Raw genomic sequence first — 23,700 nt, 5'->3', positions numbered from 1 at the left:
AACTGACATACAAGCTACGGGACAAGGATAACTGTGACTTTAAAGATGAATGGGAACCCTTTACAAAGTATTTGAAGACACAATAAAGTGAACTGGACTCCTTGGCTGGTTTTGAATAAACATTCACAAACTTTTCTATTGATGACAGTCAGCTAAATAGTTTGAGGATCTATACAAATGTGTAACATGCAGAAAACAGCATTCTTAGAGAAATCAAAGACTGGAACTGAGGGAAGTCAGGGGGTGGGGTTCTGTGGGGGGAGGGAGGAAAAATGGCGGGGAATAAGGATGATATGTTTCTGGATAATATGTTTTGTTTTAATTCTGAATAAAAGTTATTTTAAAAAAGAAACCTTAAAGGCACTTTGGGAAAGTGACTTGCAAACCACACCAGGAACTGAGAATTGGAAAGACATTTGGAATAAACCCTAACCAGTTTGGGCCCATATAAAATAAATTGCATTGAAATTAACTTCATTTTGATTCGTGACACTGTAAAATGAAGTAGAAGTAAAACTAATCTCTTGGCCGGGTGCTGGAGAAATTGTGGCTGAAAGGGGACAGACACAAGAACTAGATATTTGCACATAATATTAGCCTGCCAGCAACACAGAGAACACATGTATAAATGTGAGGATACCAGTTGGCTCCCCTGACAAGCTGCCTCTGCATACCAGGATGTGGGCAGCTGCGAAGTCAGCATGGTGCTCATGCGCTGGCAAGAGCGCTGGGTTGGCTAGCAAAACACCAGCACATGTATAAATGGTCTAAGCCACTGAGCCTCTTGGACTTGCCAATCATAAGGTCGGCGGTTCGAATTCCCACGACGGGGTGAGCTCCTGTTGCTCTGTCCCAGCTCCTGCCAACCTAGCAGTTCGAAAGCATGCCAGTGCAAGTAGATAAATAGGTACCACTGTGACAGGAAGGTAAGTGGCATTTCTGTGTGCTGTGGTTTCCATCACGGTGTCCCGTTGCGCCAGAAGCGGTTTAGTCCTGCTGGCCACATGACCCAGAAAGCTGTCTGTGGACAAACGCCGGCTCCCTTGGCCTGAAAGCTAGATGAGCACCACAACCCCATAGTCGCCTTTGACTGGACTTAACCGTCCAGGGGTCCTTTACCTTTTTACCTGCTAGTGCTGCATGTGAGTGGGTCAGCAAGCAAGGAAAGTGTGTTTAAATGCTGCTATGTGTGTCCGCATAGAAGGCTTACAGAAGGAAAGCGTTCTTCACCCTACAGAAGAGCAAGCAGCCCATGTCCTTCAGTGGCAACAGGCAGACCCGCTGCCTCCTCCTTCTCTGCTCTCTTAGCCTATTCCCAGCCCCTTTCTGGCAAAGACAACATGACTTGGCCTTGGCTTTGACTCCACTTCTCGAGTGATATTGCCAAAGGAGCATCTCCACCCCCATCATCCAGCACCGAGGGCCTTCTGGTGGTTCCCTCCCTGCGAGAAGTGAGGTTACAGGGAACCAGGCAGAGAGCCTTCTCGGTAGTGGCACCCACCCTGTGGAACGCCCTCCCATCAGATGTCAAAGAAATAAACAACTATCTGGCTTTTAGAAAACATCTGAAGGCAGCCCTTTTTAGGGAAGTTTTTAATGTTTGAAGTTTTATTCTGTTTTTAATGTTCTGTTGAAAGCTGAAAACCCAGCCAGATGAGCAGGGTATAAATAAAATTATTATTATTATTATTATTATTATTATTATTATTATTATTATTATTATTCCAGGACTCTCAGCCAAATTCTTTCCTATTTTCAAGACGGAAGCTTGTAGTTGGCTGCATTTTGGGCTAATTCTCACAAGTTTCTATAGAGACACTAAGCTTCGTGAAACCAGGCAGAGGGCCTTCTTGGTGGTGGCGCCCGCCCTGTGGAACGCCCTCCCACCAGATGTCAAGGCAATAAGCAACTATGTTACTTTTAAAAGACAACTGAAGGCGGCCCTGTTTAGGGAAGTTTTTAATGTTTGATGCTGTATTGTTTTTAATATTTGGTTGGAAGCCACCCAGAGTGGCAAGGGAAACCCATTCAGATGGGCGGATATAAATAACAAATTATAATAAATGCCCCTTGCACAGAGGTCCCGCTATTAAGGAGGGAATCGGCAGGCAACCTGAATGCCCTCTTCTTCTCTGCACAATGCAGCAATGATGGCCAAGTCCACAACAAAGCAGGTAACCCAGCAAACTCCGTTGCATGGAATTTGCTGGTCACACTAGGAGCTGCCACCATGCTGCCCAAATTATTGCTCCACTGAACAATACGTCTGTGTAACAAGACATGCGACAAACAAAGGACCCCGATTCTGATGCGCATTTGAGAATGGAGCGGCAGACAACCCCAAAGGAAATCTCTGCCAGAAACTACAGGAAGCAGGGCTGTGTTTTAAGTGGAACGTAACTGCCATCTAGCGGTGATCTGTACACAACACATAGAATCATAGATCTGAAGCGCTGGAAGGAATCCCCAAGGCCAACACCTGCAATGCAGGATTCACAGAAAAAGAATTCCTGGCCATCCAGCTTCTTTTTTATTTTTTTGATAATAATTTTTATTAATTTTGACATATAAATTATAATGTTGTTGTTGTTTAGTCGTTTAGCCGTGTCCGACTCTTCGTGACCCCCTGGACCAGAGCACGCCAGGCACTTCTGTCTTCCACTGCCTCCCGCAGTTTGGTCAAACTCATGTTTGTAGCTTCGAAAACACTATCCAACCATCTCGTCCTCTGTCATCCCCTTCTCCTTGTGCCCTCCATCTTTCCCAACATCAGGGTCTTTTCCAGGGAGTCTTCTCTTCTCATGAGGTGGCCAAAGTACTGGAGGCTCAGCTTCACAATCTGTCCTTCCAGTGAGCACTCAGGGCTGATTTCCTTAAGAATGGATAGGTTTGATCTTCTTGCAGTCCATGGGACTCTCAAGAGTCTCCTCCAGCACCATAATTCAAAAGCATCAATTCTTCGGCGATCAGCCTTTTTTATGGTCCAGCTCTCACTTCCATACATCACTACTGGGAAAACCATAGCTTTTACTATACGTACCACAAAACTTCACAACTTATACAATCTTGTTTGGACTTCCATCAGCACCTCTGATGATCCACCGTTCTTATCACTTCTTATGCATTTCTTAAATTCATATTGCCTTTAATTATCTTAACTAACCATCCTCCCCTTTATCCACTTTTGCAATAGTTCCAATAATCTACCTCACAAAACTTCTTGCAAACCTACAATTGTAGTCTGATCATCACAGTTACTTTTCAAAGAGTCTGTAAATTTACACCAGTCTTCTGTGAATCTCTGGTCCCGCGGATTTCGAATCCTTGCTGTTAATTTGTCTACTTCTGCATAGTCCATTAATTTCATCCTCCATTCTTTTTTCGTCAATAATCCTTCTTGCTTCCATTCTTGTGCCAATAATATTCTTGCTGCCGCCAGCTTTTTTTAAAACCCCGTGAAGGAGATTCCGCTACCTTCAAAGGGAGTCTGTCCCACTGTCAAACTGTCATTGCTGTCAGAAGGTTGTTCCTAATGTTCAGCTGGAATCTCTTTTCCTGTCGTTGGAATACAGTACTGTATGTTGGTTTGGGTCCTTGCTTCTAGAGCAGAAGCAGCTTTCTCCATAGCCATTTCCGACCTGGGAGGAGAGGGGGTTGCGGGCAGAATCCCTCCCACACACACGCGGGGGGCTGACCCTTGCCCCTGCGTGAACAGGGAATCCCCGGGTGTGTCGGCAACCCGGCCCGCCAATCAGCGGGCCGGGGAGGCGAGGCATAGCCTATTTAAGGCCAGGCATGCCCGGGGACCGCCCTCTTTGCCCCTTTCCGGCCGAGCGGTTTTCCCATCCCACCCACCCTTTAGGTTTAGCTAGCTTTGACCTTGCTATGGACTTCGGTTGGTCGCCGCAAGGGGCCTGGTAGGAATTTTTCCAATTTGGCGCACTTCAAGCCTTTTGGTTTTTTTGCCTACCTCGTAGCAAACGTCACAACTTACGCGGTATTGGCGGTTAGGCATTGGCAGGGGTCAATTGTTATGCGAATGAAGGGGGGGAAGGAAGCGCCATCGCCTTCCCCAAAAGGAAAGGGTAGTCCAGTAGAGGACTCTGGGGGGGCGTTGCCTTGTCCGAAACCTAGGGAGGTAAGGGCCTCTGACACGCCCCCGAGTGGTGACACCCGTGGGATCCTAGTTGGCGTACTTCAACAGGACTCCCACGGCTTGTGGATAACCCTTCCCGGTCCCCATGCCGGGTAGTCGATAGGAGCCAATGCCTAAGGCCAATACCTTTCAATTCTGTAATCAATAAAGTTGTGGCCTTTTTATGCCCATTAACCTTAAATACTGTGTCCAGTGTCTTCATTTCACATGGGGGAGGGGACTTGCCACGCAACCACCATGTGACCACCATTCAGATATTTAGAGACGGCTGTTCTCTCCTCTCAGTCTCCTCTTGGAGAGCCAGTGTGGTGTAGTGGTTAAGAGTGGTGGACTTGTAATCTGGTGAACCAGGTTTGATTCCCCGCTCCTCCACATGCAGCTGCTGGGTGACCTTGGGCCAGTCACACTTCTTTGAAGTCTCTCAGCCCCACTCACCTCACAGAGTGTTTGTTGTGGGGGAGGAAGAGAAAGGAGAATGTTAGCCGCTTTGAGACTCCTTCGGGTAGTGATAAAGCGAGATATCATATCCAAACTCCTCCTCCTCCTCCTCCTCCTCCTCCTCCTCTTCTTCTTCTTCTTCTTCTTCTTCTTCACCAAGCTAAACATACCTTCTTTAGCACTACTGTTCCTCCTAAGGCTGAGTTTCCAGACCCTTGATCATCTTGGTCACCCTCCTCTGCACACATCCCAGCTTGACAATAACCTTCTTAAATTGTGATGCCCAGAACTGGACACAGGACTCCAGGTATGGTCTGGCCAAGGCAGAAGAGAGGGGTACTATTTCTTCCCTTGATCAGGACACTAAACTTCTGTTGATGCAGCCTCAAATAGTATTAGCTTTTCTGCTGAAGCATCACACTGTTGACTCATGTTCAGCTTGTGATCTAACTAAACCCCTAGATCCTTTTCACATGTGCTGCTGGCAAGTCAAGTGTCTCCCATCTTATATTTGTGCTGCTGGTTCTTCCTGCCTAAGTGAGGAACCTTAGCTTTGTCCCTATTGAAATTCATTTTGATAGTTGGGGCCCAGTTTTCCAATGTGTGAAGGTCATCTGGAATCCTGATTCTTTCTTCTAAGTATTAGTTATCTCTTGGTGCCTTCTGCAAGTTCAATGATCATCTCATCCATCACAAATTCTACCAGCTTATCTGCAAAAATACCTTGGGGATTTTGTCAAAAGCCTTGCTGAGACCAAGATACACTATGTCCACAGCGTTCCCCTGACCCACCAAGCTTGTGACTCTATCAAAAAGAAGAAATGAGATTCATCTGGAATGACTTGTTTTTGAGGAAACCCATGCTCTCCACCCCCATCATTCTGCCTGGACACTGAGGTCCAGCACCGAGGGCCTTCTGGCTGTTCCCTCACTGAGAGAAGCAAAGCTACATGGAACCAGGCAGAGGGCCTTCTCAGTGGTGGCACCTGCCCTGTGGAACACCCTCCCATCAGATGTCAAAGAGATAAACAACTACCTGACATTTAGAAGACATCTGAAGGCAGCCCTGTTCAGGGAAGTTTTTAATGTGTGACATTTTAATGTATTTTTTATCTTTGTTGGAAGCCGCCCAGAGAGGCTGGGGAAACCCAGCCAGATGGGCGGGATACAAATAATAAATTTTATTTTTATTATGATTATGCTAGGTTTTAGTAATCACAGAATCCTTTTCTAAGTGCTCACAGACTGACCATTTAATTATCTGTACTTAGAAAAATAGTTGGGCACAGTAGCATCTTAGAGACCAACTAAGTTTGTTCTTGGTATAAGCTTTTGTGTGCATACATACTTCTTCAGATACCACGAAAGCTTATACGAAGAACAAACTTAGTTGGTCTCTAAGGCGCTACTGGACAATTTTTTATTTTTTATATATATTTTGACTGTATCAGACCAACACGGCTACCTACCTGAATCTAGTTGGGCACAGTTCAGAGATGCATAGACATTACAGAAATCCACTTCGCAGGGCTTTTTGCCCTTTCAGAGAGCAATTTGGGTTGTTTTTCTTGGGACCCAAGGATCCAGCATGAGCGAAAGGAGCCAAAATGCACCAAAATGGCATTTGCACTGTTGGACAGGGGAGTCTTATGGTGTGTTTTGAGCAGGGCTAGGATGTCTCACACTACAACGGGCTCCAGCATTGTCTATTTTAACATTTCACATCTTCCTGTTCCCAATCGCACTCTTCCTGGAGACAAGGGAGCAAAGTATTGAGGTCCTTTTCAGAAGTGTTTCTTGCAGGCAGAGACAAGACTAGGAACTTTCTTCCCCCTTGAGGTGGCAGGGTAGAAAATATTGGTGTAGGGAGGGGGAATTAAAAGGAATTAAAATAGGGGCTTTAGAGTTTTGGGTTCATAATCCACCTCTGCCTTTTATCCAGGTTTATGCAAAACACTACTAAATCTTAGGTTACGTAAATACAATCCTGGTAACAACACACACAACGTAGCAGGCCGTTTTTGACTATGTAACTTCTGTTTCAAACACAATTCAACATACAATATCTCACAAAGTGTAATTCTGTAGACCAGCACATCATGCAAACAGAACAGATTAAGAGAAATTAAAGTCCAATGGATGGTCAGGAGATAAAGTAATAACCACAATATGGTATGCTTATCTTATAATGTCCCACGTATCGCTGCTTTGATGAGTCTAACGTTCCTTGTATGTAGATATCGGATCAGATGGAAAAATTGAAGATATGGCATGACAAGGATTCCGGGATAATACCTTGTTTCACCTAACAGGGCTTCATCAGCCGTGCAAACTCATATTCTTGTATGATCTATGGAATCACACTTTGTGAGATATTGTATGTTGAATTGTGTGTGAAATAGAAGTTACATAGTCAAAAACAGCCTGTTAGGCTGTGTGTTTTATTCAGGTTTGCCATCTCCATTTAGTAAAGCTCTCCTTTTTAAACAGCGATCAGCTAAACACCTCCAAGACAGCATTCACAGCCTAACAACACCCGAGAACATGGTGTTACATTTATTTACGAGGGTTTTGCAGCAGGATCTTTTCACGGGGAAGAGCTCAGGAGCAGCACATTTAGGGGGTAGAGAATGGAAGAAAAAAGTCTGGTGGGGTGAGCAGGGCCAGCTATCCTTCCCAAAGTGTTTGAAACACCTGCGTACAGTCACTGATCAAAAAAACCTTGGTCCATACCGGTGTATGATGTCTTTGTTGCAGGAAACATTTATTCCTGTCGGAAACATTAGCATCTGCCTGGCATTTAATTTGAATTCAGCCTGATCTTTTATTTCCCTTCTCTTCCCTCCCCCTCCCTTTTTATGAAGATCGCCCACTCTGAGACCCCACAGCTAATTCTCCCCTGGCCTCCTCGCTGGCCCAAATTCAGTCAGCTAGCTCTGGGGATTATCTAATGCTTATTTCCCCTAAACTGACTTTTGATTTTTCAATTTTATTGTTATTCATGTTTTTATACTGTATTTTATGCTGCTTTTATAATTAAGTGTTTTAAATTTGTTGTTAGCTGCCCTGAGCCTAGTTTTTGAACCAGGAAGGGTGGGGTATAAATAAATATATTATTATTATTATTATTATTATTATTATTATTATTATTACATCATAGTAACCCTCCTCTCATTGTTAGGAAGTTTTGATTGCTACACGCAAGTCAAAGAACAGAGCTTCAAGCAACTTCCAATTCACAAAAGTGGGTTGTAAACAGAATACAAAAAATGTATTATGTATACCGTATTTTTCGCTCTATAAGACGCACCAGACCACAAGCCGCACCTAGTTTTTGGAGGAGGAAAACAAGAAAAAAATATTCTGAATCTCAGAAGGCAGAACAGCAGGAGGGATCGCTGTGCAGCAAAAGCAGCGATCCCTCTTGCTGTTCTGGCTTCTGGGATAGCTGTGCAGCCTGCGTTCACTCCATAAGATGCACACACATTTCCCCTTACTTTTTAGGAGGGAAAAAGTGAGTCTTATAGAGCAAAAAATACGGTAAATTCTATTTTTTTAAAAAAAGAGTTCAGACAAAAGTGCAAAGCAAAATATCATTTATTTTATTCAAGGACCAGCTTCCTTCTAATATTGCTGAAAATATTACCTCTTGGGGAACATCATTTCAAATTCCCTTCCTAGAAGTTCGTCAAGTGCTTTTTGTCATACATTCCTCTTAACCGCAGAAAGACCAAGGCAGTGGGCAATGACTGGCAATCCAATCCACTCTGCCAGCAATGCTTCAGACTACAAAACCATTCCAATCGGAAAAAGGTAACTGTTTTTGAGAGAAAGAATCATAGTGCTGGTTCACAGAAGGTGCTATGTGCCAACGTTTTCTATGCATGAATGTTCTTATGCCTTCTCGTGCCCTCTGTGTTCCCATGGGAAAAAATGGCACATGGATGGGAAGGGAAACCTGTATTCTCTTAACACACGGCTGCTAAGATCTCCATGACTGGGCAGCTCTAAGAAAGACTACTTTGGCAATCAGGAATAACCTGGTATGTGTAAACTTCTGGCTCACATGCGGATTATTCCATGCAGAGACAGGCAAGCACAAGTCAAAAGGACATTCAGAGGCGACTCTGGAGTGTGAACCAACTGTAACTCATACAGAAAGTCATTTCTACATGAAGTTCAAAGCAACCGACCAAACAAGCCGTTGCAGGTTTTGGATCAATCATGTAAGCCATTTGATTACGCTACTGACTTGAGAGTTAAACTCCTTAGCGAGAGACATTAAATCCTCAACAGGAATCACTACATCCAGGTTACAGCACGGAATGCCGTTCCAAGAATTACTGAGCTGGGGGGGGGGAAGAGAAACACGAGACATTGGGAGTTGTCCAGATCCAAAAGATTTCTTGACCTACTGCCTCCTAAAGATCTACCATCTGGTGCTAAATGCCCTTATTATCCCCACTTGAAACATTTCCTGCACGTTGGCAGCATGTACAAGCAGAAACTCACAGACATAGTAATGTTATCTGCTAACATTTCGTCCGGCAAAATAAAAATCCCATCTTCTGGCGTGCGTCTGTCTCAGTTGTTTTCGATCTGCTCTAGATCTAGACCTTCACAGTCCAGAGGAAAAATGCCTTCTTCGACACTCTCACAGTCACTGGTCTCCTCTTCACTTTCACACATAGCAGCTTCTTCCGCGGAAGCCTTTGTGCTGAAGCCGGCTTGCTGTGAGCCACGATGCTTGCTATCATCATCCTCTTCCCGGCTGAAATCGGGAGTATTTATGTTCATAAGGTCATTCGAGTCGCATGGAGATGAGACAATGGTCTTCGTTTGTGCCCCGTCATTGTCATCATCCTCATAATCAAGCGAGCAGAGACTTTTTGAATTTCTTAGAGTCTGTAATTAAAAAGCACGCAATTAAAAATCACAGGGGAACCAAGAGGACAAAAACTTTTAAAAAGAATGGGAAAACATCGTAATTTATTTAGGAGACCACCGTAAGCAGATAGAAACATTAGCAGGGTTCTAATCTCACTTGTAACGTAAAAAATACTATGGATGATATGGGTGGATACAAAATATAGATTATGAAATAGTATGCAGTTGAAAATGTTGGGGAAGTCTCGAGATTCAGAGAAATCTTTATATACGGGTATGTATTTGGTATTGTTATCAACTTTTATTTGTAAAATGAAATAAAAATGATTTGGAAAAAATAAAAATTAAAAGCATGCAATTAAAAATTATAGGGGGTAAACCAAGTGGCATACTACAGCTACAGTACAAGCAAATTTTGAACAATTGTTTCCATCTATACCAGTTAGCATTTGTTCTTAGTTCAACAAAAATGATCCATCTAGTCGCTGAGGAATAATGAATGCAATATTCTACATTTTAATACAACAGTATGTAACTGTGAAGCTTTACACGTGCTTTGGAAAACAATTCCTTTATAGCGTTACTCTATGTGCAGCAAGTTCGGAACTTTTGCCACCCCAACAGAGGAAGCCAACATTGGCTCAGGCAAACATCGTAGGCATGGGAGTGAGGGCTGTCTTTAGCATATGCGCCGCCGGGGTGCAAAGATCCGCTCAGCGCCCCCAAATTTAGTAAATTTCGTGTGCACGGCGCAGTTGAGAATGACAAGTGCCACCGTTGTGAATGGTAAATGAGTGCACGACGTCAAAAGTCCTTTAGTGAAACAGTAGGTATACATTTCGGTAATAGCTAGGTACATATGTATTTTGTGTTTCTAGGTTGATCAAAATTATGTATTACTTCATAACAGGTAGATAGTTAAGAGCTTAGGCGGCTTCAGCGGTGGGCATCTGGCGCCCCCCAGAATTTGGCGCGCAGGTGCCCTGCACCCAATGCACCCCCGGGTAAAGACAGCCCTGATGGGAGTCCATGTAAAGGCTCTGGGTGTATGTTTAATGCCTAATGATGTATCTGCTTGCATTGCCACTGCTAATGCATGCATACCTCTATTTGGTCATTAATTGGGCCCTGATGAGATCAAAGGGATACGTTTGACCAGCACTGGTAATTTAAGGTCCGTATAGTTAAAGCTACGGTTTTCCCAGTAGTGATGTACGGAAGTGAGAGCTGGACCATAAAGAAGGCTGATCGCCGAAGAATGGATGCCTTTGAATTCTGGTGCTGGAGGAGACTCTTGAGAGTCCCATGGACTGCAAGAAGATCAAATCTATCCATTCTGAAGGAAATCAGCCCTGAGTGCTCACTGGAAGGACAGATCCTGAAGCTGAGGCTCCAATACTTTGGTCACCTCATGAGAAGAGAAGACTCCCTGGAAAAGACCCTGATGCTGGGAAAGATGGAGGGCACAAGGAGAAGGGGACGACAGAGGACGAGATGGTGGGACAGTGTTCTCGAAGCTACCAGCATGAGTTTGACCAAACAGCGGGAGGCAGTGGATGACAGGAGGGCCTGGTGTGCTCTGGTCCAGGGGGTCACGAAGAGTCGGACACGACTAAACAACTAAACAACAAAAGGCGAGGACCCTTTCCTGGTCACACTGGCCACAAACATGGGCTTGGGAATCCCATTTTGCTACTGAACATCCTAATGTCTATAACAGAGAAGTGTTAACGATCCAGTATTTTTCTCTCTCTATGGGTGTCAAGAAATTTTGAAATGTGTTAGTATGAATTGTCTTGAGATCCCATAGAACAATGATTGCCAACCTCTTTAGATGATTGGGCTCATTTCACATTCTTAGTGTTGTGAAGTCCAGTGACAACATGGCTGCCACAGGTATGTGGCATAACACAAAATTTCGAGTCTGTACAATCATGGTTCCCTCCACCATAGCTGTATTTTGAGGCTAGGGAAAACTTGACCTATTGAATTTCTGCCTGCCATGCAGCTTTTAAAGGCACAAAAAACCCAGTCCCCCACCACAACGCTAACCCTAAAACAGAGCCTAGGCTACCATCCTGTCCACTTAGTTGTTAGTAAGTCCCAGTAAACACAGACAGATTTACTTCTGAGTAGACAGTTACAGCACTGTACTGTGAATTATACAGCTGATTATTAAGGAGAGCCTGGTATCATAGTAGTCCCTAGTCTCACATGCCTAAGCCTCTCCACATTTTTTTCACAATTTTAAATTTTAAAGGATTAATCATTAGCCTAAATGCAGAGATCAGATTAAGCACATTTCCCACCCTCCAAAGGACAGTTAGAGAAGAAAGCAGGCGATCCACTGGCCAGTCATGCCCTGCAGTGTCTGCCCTCTTTTTTGACCCATGCAAACTCCTCCATTCAAGGAGCCTACCCCCCCCCCCCAAGCTTAATGGGACACACTAGGGCATAGGTAGGCAAACTAAGGCCTGGGGGCCGAATCTGGCCCAATCACCTTCTCAATCCGGCCCACGGACGGTCCAGGAATCAGCGTGTTTTTACATGAGTAGAATGTGTCCTTTTATTTAAAATGCATCTCTGGGTTATTTCTGGGGGATAGGAATTCGGATAGATATAGATAGATAGATAGATAGATAGATAGATAGATAGATAGATAGATAGATAGTCCAGCCCACCACAAGGTCTGAGGGACATTGGACCGGAACCCTGCTGAAAGTTTGCTGACTAGGGCAACACTGCCAATCGGTACCACCTAGATCTAGCACAAACTCCCAATTTATATACCGTATTTTTCGCCCCATAGGGCGCACCGGCCCATAGGATGCACCTAGTTTTTTGGGGAGAAATAAAGAAAAAAAATTATTTCCCCCCCAGGCGCGGGGCTGGGGAAGCCCGAGCTTCCCCCGACCCCAGAACTGGCAGCTCTCCGCAAGCCTTGGGAGACCGGCGTGAATTCCTGCTGGGCTCCCACGCCTTGCGGCTATCTGCCTGAAGCCCAAACCAGTTTGGGGAACAGCGGGATGGCGGCGCTCCACTTACCTGCTGTCCCCCAAGCTTGTGGGGCTGCCAGTGGGGAAAAGCACGCTTCTCCCCGCCGGCAGCCTCCAAACCAGGCTGGGGAACCGAAGCCCGGGGCGCGCTGCGCAGCACGCCCCAGGCTTCGAGATGCAGGCTGCTATCCGCAAGCCTAGGGAGCCCGACGGGAACTTCCACGGGCTCCCAAGGCTTGCGGAGAGCTTCCTGAAGCCTGGAGAGCGAGAGGGGTTGGTGCGTACCGACCCCTCTTGCTCTCCAGGCTTCAGCGAAAGCCTGCATTCGCCCCATAGGACGCACACACATTTCCCCTTCATTTTTGGAGGGCAAAAAGTGCGTCCTATAGGGCGAAAAATATGGTATTTATTTTAAAACACCACTAGCTACCACTAGCAGTAGCTATTCCTCTGTTTTGAACTGGCAGAAGCTAAGCAGGACCAGCTACAGTTTTAGCGATACCAAGCAGTGCACCCCCCCCATTGCACATGCTCACCGACAATGCTTACTGGGTAACAAGATGGTCCTGCAGCAGCAGTGAAATGGGAAGCAGCAGCCCCAAGGCCTGACATAGCAACCCTCCAGAGTGAAGAGCACTGTCAGAATTAGCATGGCTGCTTTCTGTAGCTGACCAGCAAGCAGTCCTCTCAACACTAGGCCGCAAAAAGGGAAAAGGTTAGAGACCCCCACCTGGCCCAGTGCAGTCAGCGGACAGCAGCAGGGGACCCTGCTATGACCTCAGCAGTTGCCCCCCTGGGTGCTCATCCTGACCCTGCCTTCAAGGCCAATGGACAACCTTACGCATGAAGGGATGCAGCTACTGGGATTTACATTTTTGCCAGGAGACACCTTGGAGATTGTATCTGAACCCGTTAAATAATTAGATACAATGGCTTTTTATGAAAGTTGTTACGCATATGTTTACATAAACCAATTGGCTTAAGTATGTAATGATGATGATGATGATAATTCTACTGTTTGTCCCCTGCCCATCTGGTTGTGTTTCCCCAGCCACTCTGGGCGGCTTCCAGCAAAATATAAAAAATAAAATATCAGACATTAAAAACCTCCCAGAACGGGACTGCCTTCAGATGTCTTCTAAAGGCTGTGTAATTCTTTATCTCCCTGACATCTGGTGGGAGGCCGTTCCACAGGGAGGGCGCCACTGCCGAGAAGGCCCTCTGCCTGGTATTGCTTTCAAGTCTCACTTGAAAAATTAAGATTACTACAACAACAGTTTCTCCAACTCACTGGGTAGATCACTTGGATTTTGAGATAATCGCCTGCCACAAAAGCCAGTTCAAAGTTTCAGGGAACAAATCCTGCTTTTTCTTTTTTTCAACTTCGTGTAATGCCACAGTATTTATCCCCTTCCCAGAAGGTGTAAAAAGGCACTAGGTTTAACAGAGGAACTAGAGACCTAGCTAAAGAGGACCATCCTATTTGTAGTTGTATAAAGGTAAAGGGACCCCTGACCATTAGGTCCAGCCGTGACCGACTCTGGGGGTTGTGGCACTCATCTCGCTTTATTGGCCAAAGGAGCCGGCGTACAGACTCCGGGTCATGTGGCCAGCATGAATAAGCTGCTTCTGGCGAACCAGAGCAGCACACGGAAACGTTGTTTACCTTCCCGCTGGAGTGGTACCTATTTATCTCCTTGCACTTTGACGTGCTTTCGAACTGCTGTGTTGGCAGGAGCAGGGGCCGAGCAATGGGAGCTCACCCCATTGCGGGGATTCGAACCACCAACCTTCTGATCAGCAAGCCCTAGGCTCTGTGGTTTAACCCACAGCGCCACCCGCGTCCCTTTTAATAGCTGTATAGCATAGGTTTAAATGCAGACAGACAATCTCACCCGAGTCATTTTTAAAAAGTCCAACGAGGGACGATTCCATCGGACGTCTTCTTCTCGCCTACGCTTGAGTCTGCTTTTCTTCTCATTCAGGACACAAGGCTGTGAGCGGCATCTCAGTAAACCCTGACGCCGAGTGAGCTCTGGTGTGGAAGTGGGAGTGCTGCTGGCTGAAGACAAGTTATTTCCCGTCCCGGTAATATGTTCCTGGGACAGGGAAAGGCGGCGTCTCGGATTAAAGTCGTAAGACGTTCCGGAATTCCAACGAATACTCAAAGTGGAGCTTCCTTCGCTGCAGTCTACAAAGCCACTGCTAGCAGAGGATGGCCTGGGAACAGGGGAAGTGTTGGCGATTTGGAGGACATTATTCCAAGAATGCCCACTGTGGGGCAGGCCGGTGCTTGTGTTTGGCTTTGAAGCGGTGCTCCCGTGGCTATTGCATCGCTGCAAAGTGGTGCTGCCTCCGCTGTTGCACCGCCTCTTCGACACAGGAGTCCAGATCTTTGAGCTGCCAGGTTTCCACGGCGATCGGCACCGAACCAGCTCATCGGGCTCAGAGAGCGACCTGCAGTGGCGTTTGGTAGGGGGCGTCAGCGGGTGCCTGGACTTCTCATTCAGACTGAGTTCACTTATCCACCCCGAGACGAGAGACTGGCCCGGCGATTCTTGCTGCCAGTGTAAATCCACATGGGTGGCGCTCGAACTGAAAGGACACAACGGCAAAGAGCAAACGGGCTTCTGGTTTGGTTCAGTTCTGGCCCGACAGTCCCCATGGGACGAATTCCAAGGGCCTTCTGCTGCTGAGCGGAAATGGGGGTGAAAAAGAAAAGAAAAAGTTTGCCATCAAGTCAGCAGTATTATTAATTTTATGCCACAAAGCAAGGGGAGGGAGGGAAAGGACAAACATTCCACTACTCTTTTATTTTCTTCGAACAATGCTAATAAACATTCCCACGAGGTGCCTTCAACAAGGTAACAGAGCTTGTGAAACGTAAACCCATTGTTCTATAGCACATCACCTAACTTACACCAGGAGCCATTTCATCTGCATACTATAGTAAAATACTTAATTCTTCACAGCAGTTTAAATTTAAGGTTTTATTTCAACATCTCTAGTATTAACGGGCCCAATCTTAAAGTAATTAAGGTAGCTTTTATTTCATACGATTATGCAGGTATCTACGGTTGTTTTTACTTGGTAATGGGTTCTTTATTTTGAATTGCTGTGTTTCCCTGATGTTTTGCCTGCTTGCTATCATGAACCAATACAACCACATGCGGCAAGGCAGCAGCCTCTTCAAACGGTTTCGTTTCTTTCCAAATATAGTCTGGCTTCTTTCTCAGAATGCCTCACAGTACATTCATCTCTCATATTGATGAAAATATACATGAAAAACAATGGGTTTCTCAAAGTTTAGCGTCTCTATAGAAACTTGTGAGAATTGGCCCAAAATGCAGCCAACAGCAAGCTTCTGTCTTGAAAATAGGAATGCTAAAGAATTTGGCTGAGAGTCCTGGAATAAAATAATAATAATAATAATAATAATAATAATAATAATAATAATAGTAGTAGTAATAATAATAATAATAATAATAATAATAATAATAATACTTTTATTATTATTTATTCCCTGCCCATCTGGCTGGGTTTCCCCAGCCACTCTGGGCAGCTTTGAACAGAACATTAAAAACAGAATAAAACTTCAAACATTAAAAACTTCCCTAAACAGGGCTACCTTCAGATGTCTTCTAAAAGCCAGATAGTTGTTTATTTCTTTGAGATCTGATGGGAGGGTGTTCCACAGGGCAGGCGCCACCACCGAGAAGGCCCTCAGCCTGGTTCCCTGTAACCTCACTTCTCGCAGGGAGGGAACCGCCAGAAGGCCCTGAGAGCTGGACCTCAGTGTCCAGGCTGAACGATGGGGGTGGAGACACTCCTTCAGGTATACTGGACCGAGGCCTTCCGCACCCCTCCAAGCCTGGGAGGCAGGGCATGGATGGACTCCAGCTACAAAGTGGAGGCTGCTGAACGGACACTTGGGCTGCTGTGCTGTTTGGGGGATTTTGTGGGGGGAGAGTCGTTGCTGCTGGTTTTCTGTATCTTTATTTTAGTTCAAAACTAAAATATTTTAGTTTCCTCATATCATTCATATGGAAATTGTTCAGTTTAGTTTTGTATTTTTAAATGTTTAACTTATTGTTTATGACTACTTTTGTTATGTTGTAGCAGTGTATTTTTTTCATGTTGTAAGCTTCCTTGAGCATGGTGTGAACTATGGAAAAGCGGCACACAAATAAAATAATGTGTGTGTATGTTAATGAAACACACAACAAATAGGTAATTAAACAACTAAAAGCAAGTGAGACCGGCTACAAAATGTTGCAGAACAGAAGCTCCTACTCAAAATATGGCCTCCTCACACCCACCCCAGGCTTTCCCATTTCCCTTCGGTCATCAAGCATTCTGTGCCCAAACAACAACAGCTTGCTCTATGCTATTTCTTCGTTATATTTAGAACATGATCTCAAAGACAGCCCAAAATCTTAGAACTTACCACTGATTTCAAATGGAAGCAGGCTATGACTTTCATTCTGCTTCTCAGATGAGTACTGAAATAAGAGAAAGATAAATACTGTACATTTCTCCAAGTGAAGTTGTCAGTTGGTTAGTGGCTCCCCCCATGCCGCCCGACAGCATTTTAAGATCGCCCGGGACAGCGGAGAAGTCTCCGCTGTCCCGGGAAGGCCGGCGGAGGGCGAAAGTCTTTGCTCCCCCCCCCCGCCTGCCTTCAAAAGCCGTCGGGATAGCGGGGAAACGGCAGAGAAGTCTCCGCTGTCCCGGGGACTTTTAAAATGCTGGGGGTTGGCAGTGAACGCTTCGCTGCCGCCCGCCAGCATTTTAAAATCGCCCCGGGACAACGGAGGCTTCGCTGCCGCCCGCCAGCATTTTAAAATCCACTGTCCCCGGGGCTTTTAAAATACTGGCGGTCGATAGCAAAGCCCTCCTGTCCCCGGAGCTTGTGGGGTGGGAAGTGGGGAGAAGGGCTTTTCTTCCCACCGCCAGCCTTCAGAACAGCCTTCTGAAGGCTGGCGGTGGGAAGAAAAGCCCTTGTCCCCCCCCCCCCGCCTTCAGAAGAGGTCGGGGGACAGACTGTCCCCGGACCTGGTCTGAAGGCGGTTTCCATAGGAACGCATTGATTGATTTTCAATGCATTCCTATGGGAAACCGTGCTTCACAAGACGAAAAACACGCAAGACGAAAAAACTTGCGGAACGAATTAATTTCGTCTTGCGAGGCACCACTGTATATTTTACTCAGAAGCACGTTCCACTGAGTTCAATAAGGCTTACTCCCAAATATACATACTTAAATAGTTATAGTCCTTCCCTCCGTAAGTCACACTGTTAGAAATCCACCTAAGGCTTTTGAATTGAATATTGTGCTTCACAAATAGACATCTAGTAAAGGTAAAGGTACCCCTGCCCGTACGGGCCAGTCTTGACAGACTCTAGGGTTGTGCGCCCATCTCACTCAAGAGGCCGGGGACCAGCGCTGTCCGGAGACACTTCCGGGTCACGTGGCCAGCGTGACGAACCTGCTCCGGCATACCGGCACCAGAGCAGCACACGGAAATGCCGTTTACCTTCCCGCCAGTAAGCGGTCCCTATTTATCTACTTGCACCCGGGGGTGCTTTCAAACTGCTAGGTTGGCAGGTGCTGGGACCGAGCAACGGGAGCGCACCCCGCCGCGGGGATTCGAACCGCCGACTTTTCGATCAGCAAGCCCTAGGCGCTGAGGCTTTTACCCACAGTGCCACCCGCATCCCTAAATAGACATCTAGACCCCCGAAAATAAATATCTGATGCAAAATTATAACCCTGTCAAATCACTTTGTAACTGTGATTAAAACATTCAATTAAAACAGATTAAAGCAGAACAAAAAAACTGCCCACTAAGTCCAACAAGATCGCTTAAATTCAAAAGAGAGCCTCTCAATAAGGGTGAAGTAATTTGAAGAAAGCTGAAAAGCTGGAGCGATAGGACTGTCAAGCGCATTATTTGTGCAGGTGCAAGGAAACACCAATGTGCAGCAAATTCACACACAGGGATAGAGAGGCCTCCTGGGGGCATCACCCTCAAATTATGGATTCAAATTCAAGTTCCTTTCAGAAGCATTGCGAGATCTACCCATTTGTGTTCACCTTTGGGGTTTAGGGTTAAGCTGGGAAAGGTTAAGGGGAAATTGAGCAACCCTTTCTGTACAGCTGGGCGGGGGAACATTATATGCTGTGGTCTAAACCACTGAGCCTAGGCTTGCTGATCGAAAGATCGCGGTTCGAATTCCCATGACGGCATGAGCTCCCGTTGCTCGGTCCCAGCTCCTGCCAACCTAGCAGTTTGAAAGCACGTCAAAGTGCAAGTAGATAAATAGGTACCACTCCAGCGGGAAGGTAAACGGTGTTTCCGTGCGCTGCTCTGGTTTCGCCAAAAGCGGCTTACGTCATGCTGGCCACATGCCCCAGAAAAACTGTCTGCGGACAAACGTCGGCTCCCTTGGCCTGTAAAGCGAGATAAGCGCCGCAACCCCAGAGTCGTTTGCGACTGGACTTAACTATCAGGGGTCCTTTACCTTTTTATGTACCTGCTAAAGCAGATCAAGGCATTTTGGAAGTTTATGGCATTGCCAACTTTTTGGGAAAAACTGACCAGGGCTCTGTTCAGACCCTGCACCTCTATCATGCAGCATGGCTTTTCTGGAGGGGCAGAGAAGGAATCCTCTCTTTTGGAGCAACCAAAGCTGATTGCTGCTGCCTCCATAGTAAAAGGGGGAAAGCCTACTCCCAAAGCAATGTGGAGCACCCATCACGAATAAGGGGAAACTGCCATGCCTCCACCTGAATGCAATTCATACGCTCGGGAATATTTCCCTCCCCTAAGATGCACACTCTATGATAATGCACAAGGATATTCTTACCAGATTAATATTGAATGTTTTACATGCCAGGTCATCCAAAGTCTGATTTTGCAGCTTTTCTGTTATTAGCGTTACCATGGTCTCTTGCTGCTTACACTTTTGAGTGCTGGAGGCACATGCACCTTCTTCCAGTATTAGCCAACCACTTCTGGGTATGGGCACTTCAGAAGTTTTGCCTTCATCTTCTAGATGGGTACAGTTCCTCAGTGCATTGTGTACATTTCTAAAAAAACAAGTAACAAATATTTAGCTTAAGCACGATTGGATAACTACAGGAAGTTTTCTGCAGCTGCATCAGATATTCAAAGCTCAAGGCAAAGATACATTCCAACAGATCTGCATGCTACAAAAATTTTTTATCTGCTCTAGTAGAACCCAAATCAGGAAGATTAACTGGAAAGGACTCCCATTCAGGCTTGGTCACAGTTTAAGAGCAGAAACACACCTAATGGCTGCCACTAAGATAGCATCACAAAAGGGTCTACTCACAATGATGTGCACAGAAAACTTTCCACTCCTACAGTTTTCTATGGAAAAATATATACATTTCTAAAAATGTTTCATAAAAATTAGTAACTTAATGAGCAGATGCAGTACCAAGGCAAACTAGGCCAGGACTGGAGAACTGGATTTGGGTAGCAGGCCAGATCCTTATTTTCCCTAGCACTCCCCATGGACCAAGAGACTCATTGTTTGCCGATTTGGTTTGAAATCAAAGTATGCCAGAAAGCACACAGTCCTGTGCTTTGCAAGCCCCAGCAATCAGTTGATCATCTTTGTCCAGTGCTTAGCATGCTCACACTTTTAGCAATGTTGTGTCTTTACCTCCCCACAACTGAAAACATAAATACAGTATGAGGTGCCGGGCAGGCGGTCATATCTTGGCTGAAATGGCCTGGAGGATCAATGTAGGTTTGAAGCTTAAAATTCCACATTTCTGAACTAGGCAGTTTCACAGTTTTAATTAACTTTTCCCAGGCATGCATGTATCTGAAGAAGTGTGCATGCACACAAAAGCTTATATCCAGAACAAACGTAGTTGGTCTCTAAGGTGCTACTGGACATTTAAAAAAAAATTCCCCAGGCAAACTATCTCTGAGAAGTGTGACATTTCTGTCATGCACAACCATTTGGCCATGCTAAAATCAGTAAGTTAATATTTTTCAGATAATTTGAACACACCCTATTGAACTGCATACTTTCTCTGAATAAAAAGAGGTAGAAAACAACCCTTCAACCCTCTTCACTCTCATTTTAACAGTCTCATTTCTCTTGGGAATTTGGGGCCCCTTTTTACCAGGACATCATTGATTGTCATAACTATAACAACTCTGAGAGAAGATATGATAGCCAACAACAAATATCTAAAGAGTTGTCATGTGTAAGATGGAGCAAGTTTTCTCCTGCTCTGGAGGGCAGGGCCTGTATCAATGGGTTCAAGTTACAAGAAGGGAGATTCTGACCAAACAGGAAGAACTTTCTGACAGTAAGAGCTGTTTGACAGTGGATCAGACTCCCATGAGAAATGGTGGACTCTCTTTCCGCGGAGGCTTTTAAGCAAAGGTTGGATAGGCGTCTGTCATGTATGATCTAGCTGAGATTCCTGCATCGCAGGGGATCTACGATTCTATGATGTTGGGAGCTCCTGGAGAAGATGCGATCTAGATTCAAGTTAGAAAATTGCACCAGAATGGCTTCATATTTCTTATGGAATATGGCACATCTGATAATTTGCACCAGTGCTTTCTTACACGGGATCATTAGCTGAAAAGCAATGGTAACTGATAAGCATCTTTTGCCTGCATGTTTTATGATGGATCACATATTACAATTAACTTTTCTCTGAACTCTCACAAGTTGCGCAAGTAAAAAACGGATAAGAGTTCTGTGGAACTGAAGCAGTATTGGTCCAATTAAATATCACTGGACAAATAAAACACTTAAAGGTCTCCAACCATTTGCCTCAGAAACAATAATAACTACTATCATTATCATACATTATAATAATTATCATTTATTATAACTATTATCATGAACATTTATAAAAATTCGTATACCACCCTTCATCCATAGATCTCAGGGTGGCTCACAACATAAAACTGCAAGATAAAAAACACAAATACACAATAAACATAAGAACAAAAATGAACCAATAAAAGTATCATTTCCGCTGTTGTTTGGGACAGGCTGAAGCAGTAGTTAGTAAATACGCACAATGATGTATAATTTACCTAAAAGAAATGCCTTCCAGTTTGGTTTGAAATGTGAAAGAAACAGCTTTTCATTTTTACGGAAGTGCTGCTTTACTTTTTAGATAAGCCATGGGAGGCGGGGACAGGGACTACAACTCCCATCATTCCTGACTGCCGGCCCTGCTGACTAGGGATGGTGGGAGTTGTAGTCCAACAAGATATAGGAACACACCCCCCCCCCATACACCTCGAGGTTGAGAAAGGCTGCTTTAGATCAACGGGTTTTGCCAAGTCTCTAACGGGACCCCCGCCCCCCCCAAACCCGCAAAGCATCGGATTTTACTCCAGGTACCAAAGGCAACCCGTGAAGAGTTTACAGCACGCCTCCCCCGACCCTCACAAACCCCAACCCCCCAAAAAAAACTCCTCACATTGAATAACATTGGGCCCCCAACCCACGCCCCTCACAAACACCAACGCATTGAATAACATTGGGCGCCCCACCCCCCAAAAGGCAATTATTTACAACGCTACTAAACCGCGTGCGCGTGTCCTGAGGCGCGGGGCGAAGGACCGGGGCCCGTTCCTCTTCCGGCCCAGCCTTGACGCGTGTCCCCCGTTTCCCACGTTACTTCGGCTCACGCGTCACAAACAAGGAAAGGCGCAGCTCTTACCCTCTGCGCAAGCGGCAGCAGCCCTCACTGGCCCCGTTATGGGACTCTCGGCGGCGGCCGCCGTTTACGAGCCCCTCACCAGAGCGCAGCTCCAGCCGCCGCCGCCGCTGCCAAGCAGCTGAGTGGAGCTCCGCGTTGACCGAGGAACAAAACACAGCAAGCCCCGCCCCTCGGAGCCGGCCGGCCGCTTCCCATTGGCCGGCTTCGCCGCCTCCGCCGCGCGCTGACCTCTCACCCCGTCGCCTTGAGCGGCGGGAGCCAGGCTCTGGCTCCGCCCACCGCCCGCGACCTGCGGGCAACTGCCGGCCTGCCCCGCCCACTGGGCCCTTCAAGAGCAGGCACTGCGCATGCTCGAGCCAGAGGCGGCGATGCCCGGCCTTTTACAGGTATTCCTTTCCTTCTTTCCCCGATGGGAGAGAGGGAGGGAGGTGGGAGCCAATTCAGTAAAGTAGATAAACTGGCTTTCCCACTATTGCAGCCCTTTTCTGTTTAATGTTGTAAACCACCCAAGGATCCTCTGAAGGGTGGTATAGAAATTTAATAAATAGTAATACTTTTGTGGCCCAGCAAGAATCTTGAAAGGGAACTCAGGGGTCATCTAATTGAAGGAATCCTGTACTACACTGGAAAAGGGATTTTAAGTGAAATCTGTCTACAGCTTATAGGACACCTTAACTAGGAAACGACACGGGTGGCGCTGTGGGTAAAACCACAGAGCCTAGGGCTTGCTAATCAGAAGGTTGGCGGTTCGAATCCCCACAACAGGGTGAGCTCCCATTGCTCGGTCCCAGCTCCTGCCAACCCAGCAGTTTGAAAGCACGTCAAAGTGCAAGTAAATAGATACCGCTCTGGCGGGAAGGTAAATGGCGTTTCCGTGCGCTGCTCTGGTTCGCCAGAAGCGGCTTAGTCATGGTGGCCATACGTACGACCCGGAAGCTTTACGCCAGCTCCCTCGGCCAATAAAGCAAGATGAGCGCCGCAACCCCAGAGTCAGTCACGACTGGACCTAATGGTCAGGGGTCCCTTTACCTTTAACTAGCAAACAGAAGATTAGGCAAATTCATGGTAATCAATGGAGTCTAGCCACTTGGAGGTAGTATGCATGGAATGCCAGTTGCTGAGTAACAAGTGTGCACAGTGAAGACAGGAGTGCCTGGCGTGCTCTGGTCCATGGGCTCACGAAGTCAGACACGGCTAAACAACAAGTGTGCAGAGTGCCATTTCCCTCACACACTGCTTGCAAGACCAATATGCCTTATGTTCTGGAAAGTGAAATTAGCTCCTTTCCAACTAGTAAGACAAACATACATACAATTTGTTCTTTCAGATGGAATAAAAGCCCTATTGGGTGGCAGAGTAAAACAACAAACTGCCTCTCCCAGTTGTTCTGAAACTACTTTGAAAGAGGGAAAACAATTTCAAAAAGCCAGGAAAAACTAGGAAACAAACTGATAGGATGGAAGACGGGGTTGGTTTCAGAAGAGATCG

General features: G+C 46.0%; 1 protein-coding gene and 1 long non-coding RNA gene across 3 annotated transcripts in view; one reads left to right on the top strand and one right to left on the bottom strand.

Annotated features, from left to right (window-relative positions):
* The window catches only part of LOC309370311, a 174,172-nt gene that overhangs the window by 63,548 nt on the left and 86,924 nt on the right, over positions 1–23,700 (top strand). The window lies entirely within an intron of this gene.
* Positions 8,174–22,355, bottom strand: FAM53A (family with sequence similarity 53 member A). Of its 2 annotated transcripts, none has more exons than XM_081911811.1 (5): positions 22,213–22,355; positions 19,347–19,569; positions 16,925–16,979; positions 14,373–15,169; positions 8,174–9,499 (listed from the first exon to the last, which is right to left on the bottom strand). In XM_081911811.1, exons 2-5 carry the CDS (start codon positions 19,422–19,424, stop codon positions 9,179–9,181), a joined length of 1,251 nt encoding a protein of 416 aa, XP_081767937.1. In that variant the 5' UTR covers positions 19,425–19,569; positions 22,213–22,355; the 3' UTR covers positions 8,174–9,178. The 2 variants fall into 2 exon arrangements, with proteins under 2 accessions (XP_081767937.1, XP_081767938.1); XM_081911812.1 differs by having other exon boundaries at positions 14,373–15,166.

This window comes from Podarcis melisellensis, assembly GCF_964234715.1.
Source record: "Podarcis melisellensis genome assembly, chromosome: 5".
NCBI classification, from domain to species: Eukaryota; Metazoa; Chordata; class Lepidosauria; order Squamata; family Lacertidae; genus Podarcis; species Podarcis melisellensis.
Note: the sequence above shows the minus strand (reverse complement) of the source record. Positions and strands in the feature narration are given on the sequence as shown.

Coding starts and splice junctions, on each gene's coding strand:
- FAM53A (XM_081911811.1), bottom strand. CDS start 19,424: ATGGTAACGCTAATAACAGAAAAGCTGCAAAATCAGACTTTGGATGAC. Junction 15,170..16,924: donor GCTTCCATTTGAAATCAGTG/GTAAGTTCTAAG, acceptor ATTTCCGCTCAG/CAGCAGAAGGCCCTTGGAAT. Junction 9,500..14,372: donor ACTTTTTAAAAATGACTCGG/GTGAGATTGTCT, acceptor TTTTAATTACAG/ACTCTAAGAAATTCAAAAAG.